The sequence below is a fragment of the Macrosteles quadrilineatus genome, unplaced genomic scaffold, assembly GCF_028750875.1.
Source record: "Macrosteles quadrilineatus isolate MER2022 unplaced genomic scaffold, UCM_ALF_1.0 Scaffold_2__2_contigs__length_208266976, whole genome shotgun sequence".
In the NCBI taxonomy this organism is placed as follows: domain Eukaryota; kingdom Metazoa; phylum Arthropoda; class Insecta; order Hemiptera; family Cicadellidae; genus Macrosteles; species Macrosteles quadrilineatus.
The window spans coordinates 152371720-152386768 of NW_026542595.1; the positions used below are offsets into that span (position 1 = coordinate 152371720).

General features: G+C 44.5%; 1 protein-coding gene across 3 annotated transcripts in view; it reads left to right on the top strand.

The window, feature by feature from the left end:
• The first annotated feature begins 12368 nt into the window (after nucleotides 1-12368).
• LOC128986113 (uncharacterized) overlaps nucleotides 12369-15049 on the top strand; it is a 74957-nt gene continuing 72276 nt past the window's right edge. The window contains exons 1-2 of one of the 3 annotated variants that reach the window (XM_054406258.1): nucleotides 12369-12708; nucleotides 13077-13149. In XM_054406258.1, coding sequence (XP_054262233.1) covers nucleotides 12686-12708; nucleotides 13077-13149 — 96 coding nt within the window. In that variant the 5' untranslated portion in view covers nucleotides 12369-12685. The remainder of the gene's footprint in view (nucleotides 12709-13076; nucleotides 13150-15049) is intronic. The other 2 variants (XM_054406257.1, XM_054406259.1) reach the window with 2 other exon arrangements.

Sequence of the window (15049 nt, forward strand, 5' to 3'; positions counted from 1 at the left end):
CGCTGGGAGCATATACTTCCGGTCTGCTGTGGGTCCAAGCCCTGGCAGCTCAGCTACCTGTAGACGTCAACGTCGTTCTGGGAGTTAGTCGTCGATCCGGGGGCGAAGCTGGGGAACATCCTCAGCGACCAGGTCCCTGATGTGTTCCCACGGAGAGTCATCCGCCGTCTCTTCAAGTCTCGCTCGAAGGCCGTCTACGAAGTCTCGGAGAGTTGTCACTGCCGTGGAGTCCCTGATGACGGAGTTCCTCACGTACCAGGGTGAATCTGTCGCCTGCCGAAGAGCCTTGCTCTGGACGACGAGCAGCCTCCGTCTAGCGGTTCTGCAGGTGAGGTGGTACCATGCAGGGGCTGCGTACGTGAGGACAGGCCGAAGCAGGGCCGTGTAGAGTCGGACTCTTGCAGCCGTCGACAACTTCCGTGACCTGAGCAGCGGGCGGATGGCGCCAAGACCTTTCCTGGCGAGGTCGCAGACCCTCTCGACGTGGGGAGTCAGGGTGAGTCGCTGATCCAGCAGGACGCCGAGGTACTTCACCCGGCGCTTCCATGGGATGTCGGCCCCGTCTAGGTGGAGGTGTTGACCATCGTCCTGCCTCCTCGACCTCGTGAAGGAGATGGCCTCACTCTTGTCAGCGTTGACTTTGACTCGCCACTTCGTCAGCCACGGCAGCAACAGGTCCAGCTGTCGCTGGACATACACCCTGGACATCCTCAGGTTGGCGGAGGTGGCAGTGAAGAGCGCATCATCTGCATAGAGCGAGAGTTGCACTCTCGGCGCCAGGGGCATGTCGTTGGTGTACCACAGGTAGAGTATCGGCCCGAGAACCGACCCCTGTGGCACACCCGAAGAGACTGGCCGTGGTGTGGAAGTCGCCCGTCCAACGGAGACCTTGAAGCGGCGAGCGGTCAGGTAGCTCTTGACGAGCCTGTAGATCGAGCCGGGTAGAGGGGAGGACGCCAGCTTGTAGAGAAGCCCCTCGTGCCAGACCCGGTCGAAGGCTTTGCTCACGTCGATCAGGACTGAGGTCGAGTGGTGCTTCCGTTCCATCGCTCCAGCGATGGTGTTGAGGACCCGCCGCAGCTGGAGGGTGGTGGAGTGGCCCCGCCTGAAGCCGTACTGCTCAGTCCTGATCGAAGAGAAGAACTCCTCGGGGAATCTCGCCAGGATGATCCGCTCCAGCATCTTGGAGAGCACAGGCAGGAGGGAGATCGGCCTGTGGTTCTCGGGGAAGATGTGGTCCTTGCCGGGCTTGGGGATGAGGATGACGTTCGCCAACTTCCAGGTGTCAGGGAAGTGGGCCAGCCTCACGCAGGAGTTGAAGAGACAGGTAATCACGACAATCACCCAAGCCGGCAGGTTCTTCAGTGCTGGAGTCCCGAGGGAGTCCGGTCCAGGGGCCTTCTTCGGACGGAGTCGAGCGATGTGGCCCTTCACCTCGCTGACGGTCACGTGGGGGATGTCCTCTTCGTCGGAGTCCGGCTCGTAGGTCTCTACGAAGTCGTCAACAACCTCGCAGAAGTCCTCGTCGTAGACGTCCGGGTGTGGGGAAAACTGGTCTTCCAGCGAGTCTGCGAAGGTCTCTGCACGGTCTTCGGGCGAGTAGACGAGCCCGCGTCCCCCATGCAGCGGCCTGTTGTGGGTCTTCGTGCCGCGCAGAGCCTTGGCGATCTTCCAGATCCCGTCGTTGGTGTCAGCCTGTCCCTCGACGAAGTCCTCCCACTCCTGGGACCGATGCTCAGCCAGCAGTCGGGAGCACCTCCTGGCCTGCCGGTTGAAGTCCGCCTTCGCTCGAGGGCAGCGGGACTGCTGGTACGCCCTCCTCAGGCGACGTCGCAGGGCGATCTCCTCCCGCAGCCCCTGGGGAAGTGGTGGGGGGGCCCTCGGGTCAACGTCAGAGCTGGCGGCAACCACAGTGTCCTGCAGCAGCGTTGACAGGTCCAGGACTTGCTGGTCGAGCTCCTCTGCCGTCTCAGGTGGCGGGGGAGGCGGTCGAGGGGCGTTGGCCAGGAGGTTGGCAAACTTCGCCCAGTTCACCCTCTTCCTGCGGACCGGAGGGCGGTCGGGGACTCCTCCCTGCGGCAGATCGAAGATCACCGGGACGTGGTCAGAAGAGAGGTCGGAGACGACGAAGACTTCAATCGGGCCATCGAACGAGCCAGCCAGTCCGATGTCCAGGATGTCGGGCGGGTGTCCAGCACGGGAGTAGTGTGTGGGGTCGGCCGGGGCAACCACGTTGATGTGAGGGTGGGCAGTGAGGTAGCGCCTGAGAGCGGCTCCAGTGAAGTTGCCTCTCCTGCAACCCCAGTCTAGGTGCTTCGCGTTGAGGTCGCCTGCCAGAAGCGCCGGGGTGTCGGGGGGCAGCAGTTGGTCCAGGAGTCCGGGATCAAGGCGTCTCCCTGGGGGGTTGTAGGCAGAGGAGATTTCCAGCTCTGCACCGTCGTGCTGGAGGGCGATGGTCGTCACCTCGATGCCAGGCGGGAGGTTCCTGACGATCGGTCTGTGGGTGACCCGACGATGAACCAGTATCGCCGAGCCACCACTGGCACGTTGTTGCAGAGGCCTGTCTGTCCGGTGAGTGTAGTAGTTTCGGACGTTGAACCTGTCCCCACCGCGCAGATGCGTCTCCTGGATGAGGGCAACGTCAACGTCCATGTCAGTGAGGAGTTGTGTCAGCTCATGGCGTCTGTCGGCAAGCCCGTCGGCGTTCCACGTGAGGATGCGAAGTCTACGCATGATGTTGGGTCAACTGGTCAACAAGTCGCTCGACGACGACCAACATGCTCCTCAGCGTGGAGATGAGTTGAGCCAGCTCAGACTGCTGCGACGGGCTCTTGGACGACTGGGCCGGGGTTGAGGCCGGCTCGATAGGCTGGGCAGGGCGGCTGGGCTGCGGGGCAGGGCTGCTGGGCTGCGGGGCTGGGCTGCTGGGCTGCGGGGCTGGGCTGCTGGGATGCCGGGCAGGGCCGCTGGGCTGGCGAGGAGGGACTTCCAGGCGAGGGCGGGGAGTTCGCCTCACTCGAGGGTTCGGGGTCTCAGCCGGGGCGGCGGACCGCTCCACAGGAGGGGTGGGTGTTCGGGGTCTCGGGCCGGAAGCTCTGCCGCGGTTGTCCGGGTTCCGAGGAGCTCGACGACGTCTTCTCCGCTGAGTCCGGAAACCCTCGTCATCAACCTCGGGAGCCCCAGGCGCCTCGTCGTCCACTGGGTCAGGTCTCGGAGCAGGCGGGTCGACCCGGCGCGGTTGACGGCCCGACGGTGCCGTGGACGATTTCGCCGCAGCCGCGTACGAAGCCCGTTGCAGAGTCTTGTAGCAAGTGCAGCCCCTGTAGTTGGCAGTGTGGGCCTCACCACAGTTGCAGCACTTCGCCTGGGCTGCTGGCTCCTTGGGGCACTCGGTCGCTGGATGGGTGTCCCCGCAGCGGACACAGCGGACCTGGCGGTGGCACTGGCCCGATCCGTGGCCGAAGCCCTGGCAGCGGTGGCATTGAATGGGTCCGTTGGGCCGCTTGTACTGCCGCACCTCCACCTTGCAGTAAAAGGCTCGCCTTATTTCATACACAGTGGACGGCAGGGAGTATCCTTCCGTCCTGCGGATCGTGAGGAGCCAGAGACCAGTCGGCATTCCTCGACGAGTCTTCATCATTTTCACTTCGGATATGTCGAAGTCGTGAAATTCCGCCATAATCTCATCTGGTGCTAGCGTCGGCGGCAGGCCCTTCACCACCACCTTGAGCAGCCGCTCGGTGCGTAGGGCGAAGGTGTGGAACGGTACCCGCTCTTGCTGCAGATACCGCTGGACGGCACGGAAGTGGGGCACAGTGTCCACTCTGATCCGCAGATTTTTCCCCGTGCATGAGGCGTCGAATTGGCCACCAACCAGTTGGCCGATGGCGACGGCGTGGGCAGGCCAGCTCCGCGGCATGTCCAGGAGGATAGGCGGAGGCCGTGGCTCGTTCCGCGACGGGGCCGGATCATCCTCCATGTCGGAGTCAGCGGCGGTCTGGAAGGTGTCTTGGCCGGTTTTGCGGGTCTTCCGCTCGGCAGGAGGAGTCGGGGACGCTCGCCTCTTGTTGGTAGTCTGGTGGCCTTGAGAAACGCCGTTTTCTCCAGACGACGGGCAGGGGTTCGCCTGGCAACTGTTCCCCTCGCCGCCAGTGAAGACGAACGGGCCTCCGCCAGGGGTGGCAGTGGCGCACCGTTGGTCGACACCCGCTCGGGTCACCGCAGCAGCGGTCTTCCCCCAGGCACTGATCTCCGTCCCCGTGAGGGGAAGTCCCGGGGGGGTGGAGTTGCTGGGCTGGGCGGCGACAGAGTTTGAGGGCCGGGCGGCGGCTAGGCCGGGGTGAGCTCCGCCAGGGGCTTGAGACACCTGGTGGCCTTTACTAAGGCCGTTTTTCCGGTCCGCGGGTGTTTGTGAAGCGAAGCTCCACACAGAAGCTGGGGGTCGGTCCGTATCCGAAGTCGAGTCCGTGGGCGATTGCAGGGTCGATGTCGGGCCCGACGCGCGAGGTAGGGCTGCAGAGCCAGAAGGCAAAGCAGCGGGCGCATCGGGGTGGCCTTGTAAAAGGCCGTTTTGCGGCTGGTCGCAGCTCACGGGTTGTAAATCCGGAGGGGTCCCAGTAGTCCCGCCTGTATCTTCCTCTTCCATCGTGTTGTCTAGAAGTTCAAACTGTTGCTGCGCTCCGAGATGTTTACTCTACGAAGGTTGGCGATCGAATGTGGCCTCACCCTTCAGGAGGGTCGTAAGTATAGTATTTTCATGTTATAAAGCCAGCGGCGTTCTTTACGTTTCCAAGGGGTCCAAACTCCAGTCCAAGGCGACTCGTTGATGTTGTGAGCTAAAATTCCAATTCGGTAATCGTTTCTGTTCAGGATCGAACCAGAAAAATTCAAATTCACTATATTTAATCAGTACTCAGTTGTTCTATATAGGGTTAAACAATTACTAATTTTAATTTAAATCGCAATACAGTACGGTAGGAGGAAAATGTATAATTGTGCTTAGTGCTGATGAAACAGAACAAAAGTCACCCAAAGTAACTCACTCTATTCTTCATCCAACCCGATCCCTCAATTTATTGGGTCTGGGTAGCCGAGAGGTTATAGTGCTCGCCTTCAAATCTGAAGATCGCTGGATCGATTCCAAGCAAGATTCTTTCCAGACCCAGATGCCATTTGTCATTGGGCTATACTGTACATTAATTGGTTAATGGTTAGATAGTAGTCTAACAAAGACCAGGGTTTGGACCGTTCCCTTTCAAAACGAAAAAATACCATTGACTTAGAAAACACGTAAACACTCAAATACACGTTGTGTTGTGCCTCAATGTAATGGTAATGAATGACAATGAAAATAAAACGACCATTGCGTTACTGTTACTTTTTAATCAACCGTACATTTTGCATTGCTTCAAAGCAGCAGACAAAAAGATAATGTTACATAACGAAATAAGAAAAGGTAATTTGCGTTAATACAACGTACAGGTCACGGAATGCGTGCAGAACGCCACTTTACAGGCATCGTTAATGCTGTAAAGAACAGTAGTTTGGTAAAGTACAGAGTTTGAGGCCGACGTCGCTATTTCTGTCACCACCGACTGGTAAATATGACATGCAGGATACAATGCTTTGGAAAATATGACATGCAGGATACAATGCTTTGGAAAATATGACATGCAGGATACAATGCTTTGGTAAATATGACACGCAGGATACAATGCTTTGGTAAATATGACACGCAGGATACAATGCTTTGGTAAATATTACTATCAGGATACAATGCTTTGGTAAATATTACTAGCAGGATACACGGCTTTGGTAAATATGACACGCAGGATACAATGCTTTGGTAAATATTACTAGCAGGATACACGGCTTTGTTAAATATTACATATAGGATACAATGATTTGCTAAATTCAAACTATGGGTATGATACATTGGTAAATACAACATACTGGTTACGACACCTAGGTAAATATAACGTGCTGGTTACAACGCCTTAGTAAATTTAACAACATACTGCTTGGTAAATGTAACGATAGTGTGTACAACGCCTTGATAATAGAGCCAATAGTTGTCAACAAATTATAAACTTTTCTATTAATGAAATATAGAGTTCAATGAGTTACTAAGGTCAGAATAATATTTTGCTCTCTAAACAACGCTCGGTCACCATGTTCCAATGAATAGCACTATTTTACCAACATATTCCAATTAAACTAAGTTTAGTACTTTAATATTTATAAGTGGAAACTCTAACTCAAGTTTTAATCATCTTTCGACAAACTTATCAAAACTTAGCTATTTTGTTTTGAAGATAAGTGCTTGTCGACCCGCTGAGAATCAAAACATTAAAACAAACAAACCGTTAAAAGATGTCGACGCACACCTTATAACAGCTAGCCCAATGATCAGTGGCAGGTGGGTCCAGTTTTGAACCATCAAAATCGTCTACAGTAAGTATTAAACATCTTGATACCAGCGGTAACCACTACTCTACTTATACAAATTTATAATTTTGTACATTGATTACAATTTTCTGTATGATCATTATAATTTCCTCGAATCAAAAAGTTATTACAGTTCTTTAGAAAACGCATCGTTGCTTTGGATATGCCATTCAAAAGTACAGGCCTAAAACGTTTTTTAACCTGATAATTTGTATACAGAATATCATATTATGGATGATTCTAGCATTAGATACAGGAATGGAATGGTAAAACCTGAGTATTGGAACTTATAAAAACTAGAAATCGTGAACAAGAAACCTACAATGCTCAGTGCTCGGAGCATCAACAAGAAAACCTGCAATCCAAGATGGCGGACCGGTCTAGTCCATAACCAGATCCGATGTTTCTGAAGCCACAAGCCAGCCCGCCGCTATAAAAGGAAAACTGTAAAGAAGTTTACCAACTTGAAGATTTATATACAGTGCACCATTGTAACTGAGCGGAAGTCAATGTGCAGACCGGAAGTTCAAGTCGTTGGTTCTCAAGTCCGAAAAGTCCCATCTACAATCAGCTGTTCTCGGGAGGAATCAGATTTATAACTGACCAAAACTGACTAGACTTAAATATAGCCCAGCGAATACATAAAAAAATTATTATTTTATTATGAGCTCGCTGGATTAACCTACCTGCTTTAGCAGCAACTATTATTTTAAACGGTATTTTGTTATCTATACTATTATATAAAAATCTAGTGGTGTCTGTCTGTATGTGTATTACTAATAGGCGCATAAACTGCTGAACTGACTGGGCTTACAGTTTACAAAAATATAGCTACCATATCAATGACCATTATAGGACTATTCACACTTCGATACTGACTGTGGGCTTTGCCTCTTTGGCTTTAAAAGTTCTGAGTTGAGGATTTTAAAAGTAAATATTGATTGGTCTCCATGGCTGCCATGAAAACACACAATGTTTGCAGTTTGCTATGCCACCCAAATGTAAACAAGCTGAACTTTCAAACCACATCAATTCACAATTCCACAGCTGGTTTATAAATAGGCATATAATATTCTCTACAATCATGTGACATGTACATACTCTTTTTTCATGTCATTTCAAAAAGCACCATTTAAACATTCATCAACCCCGGACGAAGGACGGGTCCTCTGCTAGTTTACGATAAATAATAAAAAATGTATACAATAAACCAAAGTAGAATATTTATTTCACTTTAATGGATTTGTATAGGGTCATAGCGCAAATAACGGAGAACAAAATTCTTAAGTTAAAACATTTCATTGTTAAAACATTGTTCATTTTGAAAACTAAAAAAACCAAAAAACCTTTATGAAAATTAAATTTTCTCCGTTAGGCCTATTTGTTTTATGGCCCTACTAGCAGAGCACCCGTCCTTCGTACGGGGTTGGCATATAAGTATAAAATGCTTATTTGCAGTTATACCATAGATGAAACATTATGTTTTATTTATGGTTATACTCAAGCTTTGCGTTTGCAATGGGGGGAGAACACAGTTTGATAAAATTTGGTTCATAAATTTACGGTATGATATAGTGTAACACATCTACCATTGCCATAATGTTCTACAATTGCACCTAAACAATATAAAAAAATAAATTATCAAACATTCGCACAATATCACAAATTATTCATTAAATTAAAAACTCAAACCTATCTTAAACAATCCTACTTTGACAGTTCCGATTGTGTATCACAGTTCAAATTAGCTATTGTCATATATGCAAAAACAAAATAATAATAGTGCTGCACCCTGTTGGGAAACCTTTTAACTTTTTAATGCTATGCATATTATAGAATCAACTTGCAAAGTTGAAACAGCTGACTAAATTTTTCAAATCCCTTAAATAATAATACTCATAAGGTTAACATGGGGAACTACAGAGCCACTTGGGCGGAGCCCGAAAGCATTTTTGAGATAAGAATATGCCTAAATGTTAATCGGGAATGTGAGCTATCATCATGCCAAATTTCAGCCCAATCCGTCCAGTAGTTTATGCGTGATTGAGCAACACACACACACAAAATCTATTTTTTTTAGATTTTTTTTTTTAGATTGGTCTTTTGTGATGGAATTAGCGAAACTTAAACTGTGGTGACAAATTTCCATAATTTCTAAGTTAAAAATGAGAATTTAGGATCACATGGTTTGATTGCAGTACCCTACTATCAGAGAGATGAGTTCACGGCAGATTCATTGATTTTGTAGTTTCCTGTTATTTATAGTTTCCTTTTCCTTCCTCTGTAATTTAAGAACTTAAATAATAGAAGAAAATTAATAATTTGTTCTAGTTGATATAATAACTGTATTCAAACGAGGAAAATCTGTACCTAACATTAAGAGTTTTGTCAAAGTGTTTGTCAATGTTTAGAGTATTGGTTCAATGATAACCTAGGTTTGAGGCTATGAGGCCTCTCTGACGTAATTTTGAAACTTTAAAATTTTAATAAAATTACGCAAAATTTCATGAACATTTGTCCTGAAACAAACAATTTACAGTGATAGGATAGGGCCTATATTCACCCCAAAAAAATCGCCATCCAACATTAGGTCCGGGGTATCCAAACTAAAAATTGTATCAAACACGAAAATCGTACGAGCAATTTTATCAATGAACATCCTGTATTTAGTATATGTTTATTTTGCTGATGGATAATCGTGGTCCTTACAGTTGTCTTGGTGCTTGGTCTTACCACAAATAGTTCGATAACAAAATACTTTATTTGCTCTTGTTACTAATCCTAGCCGTGCTACTTGGAGAAGTAGGGAAACACGTGAAGAGTTGTTTTAAAAATTAACGCAAATGAACCCGCCTGGTTATAGACTAACGGAATATTGTATATGGAAGCGTGGGAAATGACCAGGCCTTAGATATGCAAACTGTTTATGAAATTTTTAGAATATTATTTTAGCGCAAACGTGAGCTAGGTGATTTTTTAAATGTACCAACAGAAAAGTGTTTATGACGACTCAAACATATTTAACTAGCAGATCAAACTTTCTTGCCTAGCTAGTGGTATAGATTTGTCGGGGAATTACACTTGAAGGTACCGTTGGCTTTGAATCTCGCAGCTTTGTTGGTGCTAGCTCAGAGTAATAATTGATTACTCTGAGGAGAGCACTTATTACTTTTATTTAAATAAATACCCTAATGATAATATCAGGTACTTCCCCAAGGCAGATTTTGGTAGACTTTTTTTGTTGTTGTGTGGAGGTAATGAAATCCGTTGAGAAACGTTTGAAACAATTTTGTTGAACTTCCACTACTCAATGATTTGACTAATACGGAATATTGAAACTGTTTAGCAGAATGAAGAGAAGTATTTATTCATTCATTCAGGGTTCCCTGTTTTATCTGCGATGGGTGTACAGTTTTAAGTACTGTGTACAGTGTATACACCAATACAAGCCAATAGAGGTAGGGCTGGTTTATTGGCTATAGCACGGGACTTCTGTACTGGGGACACAGGTTCAAATCCTTCTATTCACCAGAACAGAACTCCTCCACTGGCCCCACTAAAACCATACAATATTTGTATTTGTATTCAATCAAAGTCACTTTATCAACCTTCAAAATCCTACAAAGAATAATTTGAAAAGGTTCATTATTTTAAGCTTAAGTAAATTCCCTTGATGGGGAATCGTTTCAGCAACCGCTTAGTGTTAAGTGGAATCATTTGGACGTTGTCATTTATTTATTAAATATGGTATAACGTTACATGGCGTGTGTACACACACATACACAGACACTGTACACGGTCAAACCCACACACGAACACGCACGCAAATATCGATTGGGCTTACACAAAGAACGCAGACATGCGCAGAGAATCTGATCTCGCTTTCTTAAACAATAAAAACATCGAGCAAACATTTAGGAGCCCGAATGCCATTGAGTAATGGAAAATATCTTAAAGCTGAAAGTGCATAATTTTAAAATTATGTTAAATTCTGATAAAGATAGTTATAATAAGAATCTCCAGGGCGGGGGTGGGCAATTGTTAAAGGTACAAACCTTGGTTTACGTAATTCGCCGTTAAATCGAATTATGTTAAAATATAACAAATAATTCAATATTTGTTCAATATCAAGTTTAAATAAAACAACTTTAACGATAAAAAAACTATATCAAAACAAGGACGCTAACTGTGAATCCTTTGTTTCCTTTGTCTAACAGAGACTTTGCCATGTTGCAAAATCCACAAAACGTTTCATTAAAGGCGAACCCTCTACCATTGAGTGTCAATGAACTTTTGAAAAGTTCTAGAATAATTATAAAAGGACGATAAATAAATTATAATAATAAAAGGACGATATAGATAGCATTTTTATTAGTAATCCACGTTAAGATGGCTCAACGAGTATTTCATTCCTTTGTTATACGTTAGTGTATTGACATGTGAAGTAGCCTATATTTTGTAATGTGAAGTAATTTATTTTAAATTTTTAGTGCTTTAAGTTTTAATGTTGTAAGGGTTTAGTTCTTACTTAATAACTACAATTGAATTATTTAAATTCAGCTACGTTTTGTTAACATGAATTTTTATGCGAAATCTATATCTATAGCCTACATATAAATTTTATATGTTCGCTATAAAATGTATATATGTATATAAAATGTATATAAAACCAATTGCCTTTTTCGCTATTATAAGGCGTTTTATGAGGTAAACGACCCAAAATATGGTAATGCACATTACTAACATGTAACATTTTTCCACTGATTACTGTGATTTTTCTTAGTCTTCTCTTCTTTTTTCAATTTTCGGAAACTATCTGAAGGAAATACTAAATTTATTATATTTTTCTTTGCACTCTCCTATCTACTATGAACAATTTTAAGAAGAATTTTCTACCAATTTCCTTGAGCTGGAAGGGGGGTTTTATTTTAGGTATACACACGAGTTTTGTACCCTGGTGCCCTGGTAGTACAATTTTATTTCATTCTTATACTAAGCAAAATATAAAATAACATATTTAGGTACATTTAACACCTAGGTATGTCAAACGAAATAAGTTTAATGTGGTTTAATTCAATCAGCTTGTATATACATGAGCTGCAGAGTTAGTAGTCCTCTTCAGTTTTTTTTTTTTTTTTTATTTTTTTATGAGGAAGATATTGATTTACTGTTTAATTGATATGGTTTTAACATCATTATATTACAACAATGTAGGCCTATTAGTCTAAAAGAGCAATTATTGTGGCTTAAAGGCTAAAGAAAACTCTGGTTGTTTTAGGCTATATAGGCAATTACTTTCGTTGGAACAAATAAATTCCTCTGTACATTTTTAACGGGGATTCAGGAGTTGCTTTATTTACATATTATTTCTTTTAGTCTGAGTACAAAGAAATGGAGGAATCGTTACAAAGCCACAAAACAATAGCTAGCAAGTAAGATTGGAAAGGATAAGCTTTCAGAACCAAACATCTCTGGCTGTACTCTCCGAAGCTCATACAAGAAAACTCCATCCATTCCCAGAAATCGTTTTCATTCACAAGGAGCTTGTTGAAGGCCCTGGGATCCTCCCCCCACTCCTCGGTACATAACATTTCAATAGCCAATCAGATGGCGGCAGCCTTTACTCCTGCAGTGTGCCCGGTCCAAGATTATCAATGGGTCGTAGGGGAGTCCCCATATGTTTACAAAAATAAGATCGTCTCGTAGTACGTGTTGTTTCGCACTAAGAAATAATGGGTATCGATATTTCTGTTACAGTTCTGTGTATTTAAGCCATTTAAGATTATTAGATAACAGTTTTTGGTTCATTGCAAGGTAATAAAAGTATTTTTCATTGTGATTAAAGAGAGCACAACTGCTAGGTTCCTCCCCTCATCTCGATACCGAATTGGACTCGTCTCAATCCACTCCATTTCAGCTGACTCTCGTACTCTCTCGTAGTAAGGCGAGGAAGGTGGATGGGGGTAAACAGTTTGTTGTTCACCGGCGTACCGATCGGTTGTGTGCGAGATGTCCGCTCTTGAATACCTCGTCAACGCATACTATGTAGATTAGAAATTTACTTATCGTAGTTATGAATGTTTTTTTCGTGTTGTAAAACTAATTTACCGTCGGATTATCGTCAGAATACAGCTTATCCTTAGGATTATCGGAGTAAAGTGATCCGCTAGGCACTGATCCGTGTTCGGGTAAAATATGCTCAAGTTTCTAACTCACAAACTTCGTACGCATTCCTTGAATGAAGAACACCCACATCAAAAGGTAAAGTTTCACTAAATAATCTAATTGAAGCCGAGTATTGATAAATTCACCTTCCTTGAAGGTCAAAACCAGGGACCTACCATCCAAGCTAGAGGCAAGATGGCGTCGAAACCTGTAAAGTAGAACAAAGGAATCGCACTTTTAGGTGTGATTTATTTCAATATGAGATCAGTTTTGATGATTTTATTGCTGTGAGATTATACCTTGGTATGTTAATTTTCAATAAATTGCTACTTTCGTATAATTTCTGTTATTTTCTGGTAGCATTTACGATGTAAGTTGGCGTTTGCGAAAGTACCCCAGATGAAAATGGCTGACGATAATTTTTCTGTAAACCCTTTAATTTTGACGTAAGCTTTCGATTTCAGGTTGAGGACGACGATCACGATTCTGGCACTGAATCCGACGACGAACAGGGCGAAAGTGAGGAGCCAGAAAACAGTGAGTTTGTTGAAAGTGGTTAAAAATATTTTCAGTTGTTATTAGGACAGAGGTCTTTATTTGACGTGTGTCACAAAACTAATAAGTTAAGATAAGTTGACTCTTGAGGCTGCCGATAATGAAGCTATAATTAGCCAGATCTATCTCCAGTGTGGTGCTTGGTATAAAGCTATATACTTAAATAGTTTGCTTACTTAAGTTAATTGATGGCAAGAAAACTTAACAAAACAGTGAAGTAACTTAGGCCTACTTACTTACCTTAGTAGGCTTGAACTTAAGTTAACTTAAACGTAGTACATTGGCCTAACTTGGGCCATTGATTTGGTTTCAAATTGTCTTTCCTCTACAATTCAGGTTTTCCTTATCCTGCATTTTTATCCTGTAGCCTACATAACGTATTTACATTGGTTAGCCTGCATTTAGGAAGTTACATCGACTTAGCCTGCTGTTAACTTAATTTATGGTACGGTACTCAAAAGTCTTGAAAGACTAAACTTAACTTAAGTATTTAGTCACTTAAATGCATCATAAGTTAGCCTAACTTAAAATTGAAAAAAGGTCGTGTGATCTGTAAGGTCTGCTCAGCTGTAATATCCAGGACGAGGATCTAGGAGGTTTCTTTTAACTTATAAGTAGCCTACCGTAGTTTTGATTTCCATCCAGGCTTAAACTGAGTTTTTGTTCTGTTATTGTCAGATCAATTTTTGATGTGGCCTTATCTCATATTTAAGTTAGCTTCTAGGCTCTTAGCTTAAACTTCTAAATTAGAATCGTGGTCTTCTGGCGATGGCCGTCTCTAAAACAGCAAAACATTAAGTTTCTCGATATTTAACTTAACTTAATTTAACCTAGTGCGCCATCCTCAATTTAACCTAGTGCGCCATCCTCAGGGGGCCTTGACTCTGCACAGATGACAAATCAAGTTGAATTCCAAATTAATGTGACGATGGTTGCTAGCGGGTCGTCTGCAATGGAGTGGCACCAGACAGATGTGTTTCAGCTTATAGGAAAATGCTCCCAGGTGGCGCGCGCCGACTAAAGTCGGCACCAGACCAACAGAAATATATTGAGTCAGTGTGAGCTTAGCCTCAGACGGAGACGTTATAATCGTAGCCAGCCTGCCGGCTTAGAATGCGAGCTTTACTTTGTTGTAGGGTGGTACTAAAATTTCCCGTAAAATCCTGTCTGGTAATGCTTTTGTCCCGATTTTGGGGATTTTCTCTCTTCAACCCACATTACAAAGACACTGGATACGGATCCATGCAGTGCTGCTACCTTTGGGTGTTTCAGTGAACTACATCCACTCTCGGGGTAACGCAGCACAGTCACCACTGCTCTTTTGTGATTCGTCAGACTGAAATATTTGAATGCCAATTGCGTTCGCTGATTCGGTTGCGTGCCGGGGCTTCGCCCGCCACTGGGGAGCGCCTGTACGTTGTTTTCAGCAGTCAACGTGTTAAATCAGGCTACATGTCCTCCAGTATCCATGAACAATATTCACCTCCCTCAAGTAACAGAAATAAAATACTTGGGCATGCACTTAGATGCAAAGCTTAATTGGAAGGCACATAATATATGGACTAAAAGACAACATCTAAATTTAAAAACAACTAAACTTAATTGGCTTCTTGGATCTAAATCACAACTCAGTACACAAAATAAATTGTTACTGTACAAAACAGTTCTAAAACCAATTTGGACTTATGGTATTCAGCTTTGGGGATCAGCAAGTACCTCAAACATTGAAATTATTCAACGTTACCAATCAAAATTATTACGTAAAATTGTCAACGCTCCTTGGTTTGTTACCAACAGAACACTTCACAATGATCTTCAAATTCGAACAGTAAAAGAAGAAATTACAAAATCTAGTGAAAAATACATTATAAAATTGGAAAAT